General features: G+C 37.5%; 2 protein-coding genes across 2 annotated transcripts in view; one reads left to right on the forward strand and one right to left on the reverse strand.

Moving 5' to 3' along the window:
* Positions 1–15349, reverse strand: part of dpr11 (defective proboscis extension response 11) — a 555551-nt gene that overhangs the window by 441116 nt on the left and 99086 nt on the right. The window lies entirely within an intron of this gene.
* On the forward strand, positions 9755–10141 carry LOC142222867 (uncharacterized). The gene has a single exon (XM_075292934.1). It carries the CDS (start codon positions 9755–9757, stop codon positions 10139–10141), a length of 387 nt encoding a protein of 128 aa, XP_075149049.1.

The following is a 15349-nucleotide window of genomic DNA, read 5'->3' on the forward strand; positions in this document are numbered from 1 at the left end:
ACTCTTAAATTTTGAGGAAAGACAATTCCTTAATTTTGTGGAAAGTGTACCAACGTCTACTGTGACGAGTAGAAGGAAAAGTATACTTGAGTTCAAATATTTTGGATTTTGGTATTGGAGCGGAATACAGGTCAGGTTGAAAAGGAGATAGGTTAGGTTAGGTATTGGCAGCCCGATATTCAAGCTCACTTAGACTATTCAGTCCGTTGTGATACCACAGTGGTGAACTTCTCTCTTATCACTGAGTGCTGCCCGATTCTATGTTAAGCCTATAACAATATTCGGTTTACTGTGCGCTCTAACTTTTTTCAATCATACACATTTTCCCTAATTTGTTTCCAGTCCACATTTTCAAGCGGGGATGGGTCTCGAATTATTTGTTCGCCGACATGGCAGGCTCTATATCTTTCTAAAGGAGTGAAGTGACATAGTTAGAGTTCCACAGTATCGTCATCCTCAAAATACCATCATCCACTGATTTTATTCGGCGTTGGGTCTCGGCTATAAGAAGGTGGTCAGCATTCATCGCTAGGAGACAAGTTAAGTACCTGTGTCATCGCAATTAACGGAATGGCTCACTTCAACTATACAGTCCAAACTATAGGTTTGAATATATAGTTTTCTAGAGATTTGATGGAATCTCTCATCTTTTGATGTCCCTACCAAGAGGCTCCGAATGTGGTGCTAAATTGGCGCAGAAGCGATGAATTTAATATGGGCTTGTCATAGGACGGATGCCCACCATTTCAACAACCGCTGCACTGAATTTGGATCACTTTTTAAGGAGTGATGGGAATTCAGTGTTTTGGATGGGAATTAAAGAATTTTGTGATATTTGGCCAAATAGATAATTTGTATACCCTCCACCATAGGATGGGGGTATATTAACTTTGTCATTACGTTTGTAACACATCGAAATATTGCTCTAAGACCCCTTAAGGTATGTATATTCTGGGTCGTTGTGATATTCTGAGTCGATCTGAGCATGTCCGTCCTTCCGTCCGTCTGTTGAAATCACGCTAACTTCCGAACGAAACAAGCTATCGACTTGAAACTTGGCACAAGTAGTTATTATAGATGTAGGTCGGATGGTAGTGCAAATGGGCCATATGGGTCCACTTTTACGTATAGCCCCCATATATATAAGAGAAGCAAATTTCATTCGATCCGGCTGAAATTTGGTACATGGTGTTAGTATATGGTCTCTAACAACCATGCAAAAATTGGTCCGCATCGGTTCATAATTATATATAGCCCCCGTATAAACCGATCCCCCGATTTGGCTTTCGGAGCCTCTAAGAGAAGCAAATTTCATCAGATCCGGCTGAAATTTGGTACATGGTGTTAGTATATGGTCTTAAAACAACCAAGCAAAAATTGGTCCACATCGGTCCATAATTATATATAGCCCCCATATAAACCGATCCCCAGATTTGGTTTGCGGATCCTCTAAGAGAAGAAAATTTAAACAGATCCGGCTGAAATTTGGTACATGGTGTTAGTATATGGTCTCTAATGACCATGCAAAAATTGGTCCACATCAGTGCATAATTATATATAGCCCCCATTTAAACCGATCACCAGATTTGACCTCCGGAGCCTGTTGGAGTAGCAAAATTCATCCGATCCGGTTCACATTTGGAACGTTGGTGTTAGTATATGGCCGCTAACAACCATACCAAAATTGGTCCATATTGGTCTATAGTTATATAGGCGATATCCAATCACACAAAAATTGGTCCATATCGATTCATAATCATGGTTGTCACTCGAGCCAAAAATAATCTATCAAAATTTTATTTCTATAGAAAATTTTGTCAAAATTTTACTTCTATAGAAAATTTTGTTAAAATTATTTTTCTATAAAAAATTTTGTTAAAATTTAATTTCTATAGAAAATTTTGTTAAAACTTTATTTCGATAGAAAATTTTGTCAAAATTTTATTTCTATAGAAAATTTTGTGAAAATTTTATTTCTATAGAAAATTTTGTCAAACTGAATTATATACGTATTTAATCGATCTTTTTTGATTTAATATATACCACGTATGGACTTACATACAATTTAGAAGACGATGTGAGGAGGTTTTAAGATACCTTGCCATCGGCAAGCGTTACCGCAACTTATGTAATTCGATTGTAGATGGCAGTGTTTAGACGAAGTTTCTACGCAATCCATGGTGGAGGGTACATAAGCTTCACCCTGGCCGAACTTACGGCCGTATATACTCGTTATAATTTAATTAATTTAATTTAATTAATTTAGTCTGAAAAAAATTCGCCATTATTCTAGAATGGATTTAGCATTTTTATTGACAAAATTGTGAAAATTTGTTCCATTTTATTAATACTTAAACCTTTTTCAATCTATTTGAAGCAAAAAAAGTTAAAATCACTTATAAAAAAATTTAAAAATGCGACTTATAAAATAATTTAATTAAAAGAACTTCCTTTTAAGTTAAAATAAACAACATCTTTAGGAGGACATTTTTGGAAGTGCTTCTAAAGTTATGCTTTTAGAAGAACTTCCATTTTTTTTGCTGGGTTGTTAGGAGCCATATAGTATCAAATTTAAATCAGATCTGATGAAATTTGTCTCTCCTAGATGCTCCGAAAGTCAAATCCGGGGGTCGATTTATATGGGGCCTATAACTAAAAGTGGTCCGATATGGTACATTTGCAATAACATCCGACCTACATCAATAGAAACTACTGGTGGCAAGATTCAAGCCGATAGCTTGTTTTATTCAGAAGTTAGTGTGATTTCCATAGACAGACGGACGGACATAGCTCAATCGACTTAGAACCTCAGTAGAACTCAAAATATTTACATTAGTTGGGAATTAGACCAATATTTCGATGTGTTACAAATGGAATGACAAAGTTAGTATACGGAGCCACCGTGGTGCAATGGTTAGCATGCCCGCCTTGCATACACAAGGTCGTGGGTTCGATTCCTGCTACGACCGAACACCAAAAAGTTTTTCAGCGGTGGATTATCCCACCTCAGTAATGCTGGTTACATTTCTGAGGGTTTCAAAGCTTCTCTAAGTGGTTTCACTGGAATGTGGAACGCCGTTCGGACTCGGCTATAAAAAAGGAGGTCCCTTGTCATTGAGCTTAACATGGAATCGGGCAGCACTCAGTGATAAGAGAGAAGTTCACCACTGTGGTATCACAATGGACTGAATAGTCCAAGTGAGCCTGATACATCGGGCTGCCACATAACCTAACCTAACCTAACCTAACCTAACCTAGTATACGCTCATCCTATAGTGGAGGATATAAAATTCCGAATTTCGGCAAACTATTTTCAAAATTTCAGGCGATATCTCAAAGTCTTGCAAAGCGTTTATTGAAGCTTGCTTGTCTATGTAGACATGAGCTTTAACGAAGCCCTATAAGAATATTCTAAAGGCGTTAAATCACAAAATTTAGGCGACCAATTGACTGGTCCCGATCGTGAAATAAAAGGTTCACTGAACTCTCCTATGCGATTACGATTGATAGCTGGCATATGACACCGTTTTTTTGAAACCACATGTCAGGCATATAAAACTCTTGCATTTTGTGGCAAGCAACGTTGGATATTATCTGACGATAGTGCTCATTATTCACAGTAACTTTACAAATCGCATCATTTTCGACAAAGGGTCCAATCATATCACCAGCTCACAAACTGCATCAAGCAGTGACTATTTCTGTATGCATTGGTAGCCTGGCTGAGCTTAACTCCAAAATCGTCAATTCCGCTTATTTACGTACCCATTGAGCTGAAAAATGGCTTCGTTGTTGGACACAAGAAGCACGCTATGCACTTTCTTTACAAGCGTTGTTCGTTTTTTAAACGGTTCATTGCTAAGTTAGGGAGCCACCATGGTGTAATGGTTGGTATGTCCGCCTTGCATACATAGGGTCGTGGATTCAAGCCCAGTTTTGACCAAACACCAAAAAGTTTTTCAGTGGTGGATTATCCCTTCTCAGTAAAGCCGGTGAAATTTCTGAGTGTTTCCAAACTTCTCTAAGTGAGATCACCGCAACGTGGAACGCCGTTCCGAATCGGCTATAAAAATTAGGTCCTTTGTCATTGAGCTAAACATAGAATCGGGCAGGTCTCATTGATAACAGAGAAGTTCATCTCGGTGGTATCATAATAGACTGAAAAGTTTAAGTGAGCCTGAAATATCGGGCTACCAGTATACTTAAACTACGACCAAGTTATAGACCAACCTGAAGATGTTTGGCACTTGGCATACGTCAGCTGTTTATGTCAGTATTGCCAAAAATATAATAGCTAAAAAATCACCCTTTATTATCTTACTAACGTAACCCGGCCCGCTTCGCTGCTCGTTCCGAAGGGTATTTGTAGGAACATTTTGCTTTAACTTAGTCAACCATATCCTTCGTGCTGAAAACAAATTCGAAATGATTTGAATTATTTCAAACAAATCGGACTACTTGCTTTTTCGTTTATAGGTACAAATACGGCGGATATGCATATGTAAAACGGTTCGTCTTAAAAAATGTCGGGGAGAGTGTGTACCCTTTCCTCCAAATTTTTTAAATAATGTTCTGTATTCAAGTAGTTGGACAATCTTCGATATTTCTTGTGAATTTTAAGTGTGGAAAGATATCCTTGTCAAGGAAAGGTATCCTTCTCCTCAACATATCTGAAAATTAAGCATTATATTATAATAACATACAAATAGTTTCTGTTTCCATTCCAATAAATCGGAAAAAGCAAAAGTAGTAAAAAATTTTACCACATTAACATTTGCTAAAATGTTGGAAAATGACCCTCTACGTTGGATGTCAATTTCATGTAAATTTAAGTTCTTTACTAAAAAGAAGTTTGGCAGAAGCCTGTGCCAAAATCATAAAATTATGTACCGAGTTCCCTCTAATTTCAATTTAAGAAAAAAAAAACGGACGAAAGGGAACCCTCTCCCCACCTTCGCTCCACTCCGACCTGATATCGGATTTTCACATACCCTATATTAATTTCACAACTACTCACTGGTCCCTACAAATTCTATCGAAGTAAATCGACAAAGCTTATTTCAATTTTCCCCTTCCCCAACCAGATATCGAAAAATCATATACTAATTTAAAAATCACGTTCCCTGTAAAATTCAAGTAGATCGGAGATGTTTAAATTTTTAAAGGGACTATTGTTTTAAAGGGACGTCACTTTCCCTGATACAATATGGACAAACACCGTAGTGAATAGCACACCTAATCTTCCCTGAAAATTCTTGAAACTTTCCTTCAAGTGTGGGGCAAGGAAGGTTGCCCCTTCGTTCATAACCTTCCCCCACTGCCTTTGTAAATATAAAGAAAACTTAAGAATTTTCCTCCCCGACCAAATGTCGAAAAGTGATGTAGCGTACCTTTTGTAAACGTCTCAGAAAATGTCAAGCAAATTATAAGCCTAAAGGGGCGGCCTCTCTTCCGTCCAAATATCACAAAATCAGGTATCAACTATTAATATCGTAACCTCTCCCCAGTCCTCTGTAAATTTAAAGTAACTCTGTAAAGTTTAACTGTTTCTCTGTATGTACTTAAGAGAAGCGGATGTCTCCCTATGCCCTTTTATTTTTATTAAAAAATCAGGAACCTGATATAAATTTCATAACCTCACCCATTTTTTTCCGTAAAATTTCAGTCGGGGGAGTTTAGTTTTGTTTTCACTGTACTTTAAAAAAAGTCGTGCAAAGGGGTGGTCCCCCTCCCCGACCAAATGTGGAAAAATAATGTAGCGGATTTTTGTCTAGATGCCAACCCCAACTTTCAATGAAAATTTCAAGCAAATCGCATAATTTTGTTCCAAGTTTCAAAAAGTAGGGCAAGGGGGAGGTCCTCCTCCCCGTCCACATATGAAATCATCAGGTACCCCATATTAATTCCATAACCTCACCGCATGTTCTCTGTAAATCTCAAATAATTTAGAGAATTTTAGTTTTTTCACTGTACTTTAAAAAAAGTCGAACAAAGGGGAGGTCTCCCTCCGCTACCAAATATCGAAATATAAATTAGCGGATCTTTATCTAGATGCCAACCCCAATCTTCAATAAAAATTTCAAGCCAATCGGTCAACTTTGGTCCAATTTTCAAAAAGTCCGACAAAGGGGAGGTCCCCTCCTCGACCAGGTGTCAAAAAATGAGGTACCCTATTTCCTCCACATGAACGCCCCCTAAGATCTCTGAAAGTTTCAAGTAAATCGGTTAAGCCGTTTCGGAGCCAACTCGGAACATACAAACAAACGAACAAATAAACAAACATAGATTGAATTTTATATATATATTTAGATAAAGCATTCTATAGTATTTGCTTCATAGGTGGCCTGCGGGGGATTGATCTATTTCGTATTGAAAAAACTGAACTAACACGATTCCATATAAATATAAATGGCCGCGCTTGGTCCAAGCTTTGATACTCTCATATGACCATAACACAAAGAGGGCTAACGCGATTGCAAAGAGATGTAAAATCAACACTTTTAATGCTTTAAACGGTAACTGTAATTACGGGCTTAACCACATATCTATGTAGGACTACACATTCATTCAAATACTTCCAAAATGCAACATTCGCTTATATTATTATTTTTTTTTTTTTTGAACAGCAGGATTTGAGTTTTACAAATTACACAAGCTTTAATAAAGAGCGAAAGTAGTAGTTCTGCGGGAGGAATATAAAAAGAAACCATGGAGGACGTAACAGGAAAACACCCCCAACCATATTCTCCTCGAAAATGCCACTAACGAGTGTTCTTCACTTAAGGTCTCATTTTTACACCGGTTCGTGGAATGAACAAAAAACAAATTCAACGCAAACCGAACGACAGAAAAAGAAAAATGTGAACTGTGTGAATAAATGGTCCATAATAATCTGGGCAAACGACACAAATACACACACACACACGGTACACGGTACAGAAAGGGGGGAAAATCAGCAGTGGCACCACCAGCATCGTCGTCATCATCATCAGTAGCTATAGTCTAGAAACCGACTTGAAAGCGACAGTATTGGTACGTGCAACACACGTAACTGCTTAACAATGAGAAGAGCTCTGATGCTGATGCCATAAAGGTGTCAATGATGCCGAACCTCACCGATGATGATGATGATGATGATAACAATGACAATAATAATGATGTCGTCTCTTGTAATTGCGGCAACAAGCATACCGCCCTCAAAACCAACCCAATCCAGCACGGAGGGCTGGTGGGTTTTGTATCAAACCTACTTTTCTTTCACCTCAAACCACCTGCCAATAATGTGGGTTGCTGCTGCATATATTAGTGACACTTTGAGGGTGACGAGGCCATGGCCCAGTGGAAAGAATCTAAGAAAGTGCGATTTTTTTTTAAGTAAATGCTGGGCCGCCATTTAGGCCAATGAGAAGGGTGTAGTAAAAATGATTACGCATTTGTTATTTCCTTTTGAGCAGAAAAAAACGAATAAAAAGTGGAGAATGAAATGGTATCTTGGCAAAGAATTTAATGTCTCCCCGAATATCTTTAAAACAAATTGTACAATTTAACATGGAATAATAAATAGGTTGCCTTAGCTGGACAATGATAATTCCAAGTGTAATAAATATTTGTAGATATCTACCATAAAATGTGGTGAATATTTTATCTTATGACAAATGACCTACAAAAGAAATCGTAAACTAAAGTAGCCTAGATTTCAGTAAATGAGATAAGACAGGGATATTTTGGATAAGCATGGATGGCAATGATTTTTTATGAGAAATAGGTAAATTTGGTCTAGACCAACTACAGAATGGGAGCCACTGTGGTGCAGTGGTTAGGTTGTCCTTTTTTCATAGGCTCAATCCCAGCTTCAACCAAATGCACGAAGCGCTTGATTATTCCCTCTTGCTAATGCCTGTGTAATTTTTGAGCTTTTCAAAGCTTCTCTAAATAGCTTCATCGTAATTCGAGACGCCGTTCGGACCAGGATAAAAAGAATATCCTTTATAATAAAGCTAAATACAAAAATGAGAAATAGGTAAATTTGGTCTAGACCAACTATAGAGCGGGATATTTTGGATAAGCATGGATGGCAATGATTTTTTATGAGAAATGGGTAAATTTGGTCTAGACCAACTACAGAATGGGAGCCACTGTGGTGCAGTGGTTAGGTTGTCTTTTTTCATAGGCTCAATCCCAGCTTCGACCAAATGCAAGAAGCGTTTGATTATCTCCTCATGCTAATGCTTGTGTAATTTTTGAGCTTTTCAAAGCTTCTCTAGATAGCTTCATCGTAATTCGAGAAGCCGTTCGGACCAGGATGAAAAGGATGTCCTTTGTAATAAAGCTAAATAAAAAATTTGACAACACTAATAGAGAAGTCCTACACTTTATCTTTTAACCCTTAAATGTGTACTGTATCTTTTAAGATAAAGAAAAAATTCTTACGTCTCAAAATTTCAACTGAATTCTATGAAATCAAATTTTATGTATTTAGAACATCATATAGCTATTTCTAAAAATATGTTTTTTTTTTCTGGAAATTTTGTGGTCCTTCTGAGTAAAATGCAATCAAAATTGAAAATTACTTTTTTTTACAAAAAATTAAAAAAACTACAAATTGGAAATTAAATAAGATTTAAAGTAATGTTTGTAAAAAAACAAGTAAGGAAAGACTAACGTCGGGCGGGGCCGACTATATTATACCCAGCGCCACTTTGTAGATCTAAATTTTCGAAACCATATCTCATCCGTCAAATGTGTTGGGTTCTATATATAATGGTTTGTCCCAAATACATACATTTAAATATCACTCGATTTGGACATAATTTTTACAAAATCTATAGACTCAAAATTTAAGTTGGCTAATGCACTAGGGTGGAACACAATTTTAGTAAAAAAAAAAATATGGGAAACATTTAAATCTGAAGCAATTTTAAGGAAACTTCGCAAAAGTTTATTTATGATTTATCGCTCGATATATATGTATTAGAAGTTTAGGAAAATTAGTCTCATTTTTACAACTTTTCGACTAAGCAGTGGCAATTTAACAAGGAAAATGTTGGTATTTTGACCATTTTTGTATGGGAGATATATCTAAATCCGAACCGATGAAATTTGGCACACATGACTATATTACTAATTGTACTCCTAGTGCAAAATTTCAACCAAATTGGGCCAAAACTCTGGCTTCTGGGACCGTATTAGTCCATATCGGGCGAAAAATATATATGGAAGCTATATCTAAATCTAAACCGATTTCAATCAAATTTGGCACACAAGACAATACTACGAATTATACTCCTTGTGCAAAATTTCAAGCTAATCGGGATAAAAATCTGGCTTCTGGGTCCATATAAGTGCATATCGGGCGAAAGATATATATGGGAGCTATATCTAAATCTGAATCGTTTTCAACCAAATTTGGCACGCATAGCTACAATGCTAAATCTACTCCCTGTGCAAAATTTTAACCAAATTGGGCCAAAATTCTGGTTTTTGGGACCGTATTAGTCCATATCGGGCGAAAGATATATATGGGAGTGTAGCATACATCTTCACACAACTTTAGTTTAATTTACTTGTTTCTATGTAATCAAAATTTAAAACAGTAAGCCTTGAATTCACAATATTTGTATTGTCAAAAGAAATGAAAAATAAAATAAAATCTTTGAGAATTTTTGTATAAACCTGACGTGTTAGTTTCTTCCTCCACAAATTGGTGACCTCAGACCTTTCCACACGCGTTTTTAATTCGAATTTTTGGAATAGAATGCCCAAAGGACAATCTAGCCAACAAAACCGAGAGCAATCAGGCGAACTAGGAAATTCATCCACAATGTCACATCCTTCAACTATAAACCTACGAATCCCAAGATTCTGGAAGGAAAATCCAGCCGTCTGGTTTGCGCAATATGAAGCTCAGTTCGAAAATTATAACATATCAACGGAACGGTCAAAATACTTCACTGTATTGCCTGAGCTTGACCCAGAATTGTTAGCCCAAGTAAGTGACATAATTTTGGAACCACCAACCGATGCGTACACTCGAATGAAGAAGCGTCTCATCGACCATTTCTCTATTTCTGAGGAAAAGAGGATTCAACGCTTGCTTAACGATATGCCTATCGGAGGTAAAAAACCGAGATGCGAAATTTAGCTAATGGAGGTGTAAAAGACGAAATTTTGAGAACAATGTGGCTTCAAAGACTTCCCTCACAAATGCAAGCAATTCTTGCTATATCGTCAGAGACTTTAGACAACCTCGCCATTATGGCAGATAAAATCGGAGATATATCTGGTAGTCTACCTAACGTGTCATCGATTCAAGATTATTCAGAAGTCAATGAACTACGCCAACAAATTGCTGCACTAACTAATACAGTACAACAATTGCAAGTCGGTAAAAATCGTAAGTCCCGTTCATTTTCCAAAAATTGACAGCAAAGAAGCCGCAGTTCATCACAAAAGGTATGTTATTATCATAGAAAATTTGGCAGAAATGCTCGCTGCTGTCGTCAACCCTGTTCGTTCAAATCTGCTCTTAGTGCAAAATTTCAACCAAATTCGGCCAAAAATCTGGCTTCTGGGGCCATATAAGTCCATATCGGGCGAAGGATATATATGGGAGCTATATCTAAATCTGAACCGATTTCAATCAAATTTTGCACACTTGACTATACGACTAAGTGTTATGTTTGTACAAAATTTCAAGCAAATCGGTATAAAACTCTGGCTGCTAGGTCCATATTAGTGCACATCGGGCGAAAGATATATATGGGAGCTATATCTAAATCTGAACCGATTTCTTCCACAATCAAGAGGGTTCTATTCTGACCCAAATTAGGAACATGTGCCAAATTTGAAGGCGATTAGACTTAAATTGCGACCTAGACTTTGATCACAAAAATGTGTTCACAGACAGACGGAGGACGGACAGACGGACATAGTTATATCGACTCAGGGACACACCCTGAGCATTATTGCCAAAGACACCATGTTCCACAATGTGGCGCAGGGTATAAAAATTGAGTAATGTAAAAATATTGCTCTTCTATAAAAAAATCAAATTGCTTAGTTGTAAATAAAAAATTAGTTTAATGTGCACTGCATTTTTATATTAAAGCGAGTTAATAAATCGCGTGTTTTGGCTGGAAAACTGCAAGTGCTTATCGTTACAGCATTTCAGTATTAAAATTTTTTATTCTAGTACCAGTGCTACCATGATACTATGCCTACTATGATACTGGCAACTTTCCATCACGTTCAAAAAATTAATGAAAATACACAGTAACAATACATGCTATGATTCGAAAAGTGGAGGTCAGATTTGGTCGGAATCTACGCCCAGTGGTAGAAAAAGTGACCTTGATCGAAAAATATCGCGAGCATGGACTAAAGTCAAAAAGTACAAGGGACATGATCAAAGAACTTAGACTGGAATGAGCCAATGAGTTGTTTCGATAGCCCGAAAGTTTCGAATTACCGAATTTGGTTTTCACCGATGAGAAGCCACCCAGCAAAAAAATCTTCAGCAGTAAGAGTTTAGTTGCGCTTTTTGGTATACAATAAAATAGGCAGCGAATCCACACTGCATGAATCGGTGGCAATAACGTAAACGAATTATCAAACTAGTTTATGATCATTCGTTTACGTTATTGCAACCAATTCATGCAGCATATATGCATGAAAGGTATTGCTGTTTTCCGTCACGCCAACAATGCTATACTCAAGATTATATAATACTTCTTAGCAATATTTCTATTAAAATGAGCAATTATATCAGCGCTATGTAGAAGCTGCTCTAAGTCGGGACATCGCCCACAAAAATCAGCGCTGATTCGGTTGTTTTGTAAGCAGTTGGTACTGCCTCTCTCTCCCTTACAATCCTGCTGAAATAGTACTCCATTTTTTGCTGGGCATTCTAAAGTGAGCAGTTTTTGAACGAACAAAATGATCGTATTTACTTGCCAAAGAGGTAAGGTGAATATGTACACATTCGATTGGCCACTCGAACTCAAGCGCCGTTGTGGTAATTGTGGGGGCCGCCGTAACTTTTCCTGCTCGTATGCATCGACCGTGGGACCAAATTACATGACGAATATTATGGGGAAACTTCCTAAAGACAGTATGGTATTAAAGACCTGGGCTGATAAACGTTACGGCGGCAGACTCAACACCATCACACTTATCACGCGTCAACCAAGAATGGTTGACGGAAGATTCCTGGCCACATTTCTAGCGCACAATGAGCAAAATCTCCAGACCTCAATGTGTTAGAGCTTTACACTTATGGATTTTTGGAGAGTATGACTGGCACTAAAAAATACCAAAGTCTCGATCATCTAAAGACGGCGCTTCGCCGGGAATCGGCCAAAATACTGAGTAGACACATTAGCGCAGCATGCGATAGTCAGCCGTTTGAAGGCCATAATTCTTGCCATAGGTAACCAAATTTAACCAAAATTTGAAATTTGATATTGTTTTGATGTAACTATAATAGAAGTGGACCATCTCCCCATGTATAGCAAAAGAACCGCAAATAAACTAAAACTCGCACGTAATGGTTGTCAAACGAAAATTGCCCGAATCTTATCATTTCGGGATCTCTCAAAGACATCGGTTAATCTCTAAGCTAAGAATGCATATTCCGTTGCAGTCGCGTTTTCCCTTTTCCACACCGTAACATTTACACCGACTTGTGTTTGGTCGCGGACACGGTCACAGTTTCTCTCCAATGATTTTGTCTACGGTCAAGGTCATCTGTCGACTACACGTGTTCTGCCTAGGCTTCTAAATGTTACTACGATTATCTTCACCTTGAGCCCGCCAACAAGGCCGAAGTCGTGGAATTGTGTTCCGAGGGTGATAATAGTCAAGTTCTTTCTCTCTCCCGCACCTCTGCTTCGGTAAGGGATCAAACCTCGGCCACAGTTACGTGCTCTCAATAGTATCCTTATCACTGGTCAGGGCCATTAACAATGTCAACGTTTTTTCCTATTTCGTGCCTTCACATCCGCTTTGATGTGTTTGCTGAACTCAGTCAGCGTCTATTACTGTTACAATCTAAGGTCACCGAAAAGCTCAAGGTCCGTCGTAATGTGTTTTAGTATAGATAAATGACTGGTATTCGAGCTCAGCCATGGCCATGATCATGCTTCTGTGTCTACTTCCACGTTCATGTAGACTTGTTCTTCGATCATAGTCATTGTCCCAGTTTCCCCATCACATGCCGTTTGAAGTCAAATGTCCCGCTTAAAATTACCTCCTTCTAGCCTGTTGGAAAACAGGTGTCATACCGACGTCCATCAATGTCACTGTCGCAACAATCACCCTTTCACATAATTCACTCCAAGCCCTTCAGATTCATCGCCTACGTTAGCTGAAATGTTATCCTCCCTTCCGGATCAAAATATCGTTCAACCTTTGCTACGAGAAAGCCTCCGTCCGACTTAAGCATAATTGAAGCAAAGTCAAACCCATAACTAGAATTAAAAAAGAAACCTTGGCTTGGTTTTTGTCTTTTGTCACCCATTAAATTTCTGTGACGAACCCTTCCGTTGCGAGCTTACTTAGCAACCGTAAGAAACTTGTATATTGATTTCCGACTTTCGACCTTTGTTTTTTAATAAAAGAAATATCTATGAAAAAGGAAGCAGAGTTTTGAATTTTTAGATGAATATTGTCAGGTTTTTTGAACAATAAAATTTTAAAAGAGTAGGAAAATAAAGCATAAAACGTACACACAAAAAAATATTTTTTTATTCAATCACGAAATTAATTGATCCAATTAATTTTTAACTGAAATATCTTCAATTACAGAAATTGTGGTATCAATCACCAAAGTCAATTGAAATTGTTTTTTTATACCCTAAACCACATAGTGGTCAGGGTATAATAAGTTTGATCGGCCAAAAAATGTGTCTACCAGAAATATTGATTTTAGACCCCATCAAATATATACCGATCGACTCAGAATCACCTCCTGAGTCGATCTAGCACTTGGTGTCCGTCCGTCCATCCTTCCGTCCGTCCGTCTGTCCATATATTTGTTGTTCACAGGATTCCGGTCGCAATTATTAAGCGATTTTGATGAAATTTTGTACAGGGAGTTTTTTGGGCACAAGGACGAACGCTATTGAATTTGGAAGAAATCGGATCAAATTTAGATATAGCTCCCATATATATGTATCGCCCGATTTCGACAAATGGGGTCACGTTGCGCGTGTTTTCAAACGGATCGTCACCAAATTTGGCAAAAGGTAATCTTTTCCATCGCCCTTCAAGTCTGCAAAATTTTATCCAAATCGGTTCAGATTTAGATATAGCTCTCATATATATGTATCGCCCGATTTTCCCAAATTTGGCCACAAAACCTTTATTTATCAACCGATCTTACTCAAAGTTGGCTAAATATAATCTTCTATAGCACTAACTATATGTGCAAAAAATCATCGAAATCGGTTCAGATTTAGCTATAGCTCCCATATATATGTACCGCCCGATTTTTCTAAATTTGGCCATAAAACCCTTATTTATCAACCGATCTTACCCAAATTTGGTTAACTGTAGCCTTCTATAGCACTAACTATATGTGCAAAAAATCGTCGAAATCGGTTCAGATATAGATATAGCTCCCATATATGTATAACCCGATTTTCCCAAATTTGGCCATAGAACCCTTATTTATTAACCGATCTTACTAAAAGTTGGCTAGATCCAGTCCTCTATAGTACTAACTATATGTGCAAAATTTCATCGAAATCGGTTCAAATTTAGATATAGCTCCAATATATATATATATCGCCCGATTTTGGAAAATTCGCCCTTATAACCTTATGTTTGACCATACAGGCCTCATTTCGTAACTGATCTTACTCAAATCTTGCACAAGGTAACCTTTTGTGGTATTAATCCAACCCGCAAAATATTATGCAAATTGGATCAGATTTAGATATAGCTTCCATATATATGCATCGCTCGATTTTCCCAAATTTGGCCATAGTACTCTTATTTATTAACCAATGTTACTCAAATTTACTTGTAGCTCTTACATAAGAATATTGCTCGATTTTTACAAATTTGTATTTATTACCCACACTAATTTAACGACTTTCTCTTTTTTAATAATGGGCTCAATATTAGTAGCATACTATCTCCGTAGGCGCAATATCAACACAGCCAGTGTTGCTAGAAGTAGGGGAAATTCCCTATATGTAGGGTTTTCTAATATTTAGCGTCTTGTACGGACGTAGGGCCACAATGTAGGACATTTTCACTCAACACAATTTGTAATAATTTTTACATTTTGGTGGCTCTAGAGGAGGAAATTAGAAGCCGGCAAGGCTTGATCTTTAACAATGTGTGG

The sequence above is a fragment of the Haematobia irritans genome, chromosome 1 (assembly GCF_050003625.1).
Source record: "Haematobia irritans isolate KBUSLIRL chromosome 1, ASM5000362v1, whole genome shotgun sequence".
NCBI classification, from domain to species: domain Eukaryota; kingdom Metazoa; phylum Arthropoda; class Insecta; order Diptera; family Muscidae; genus Haematobia; species Haematobia irritans.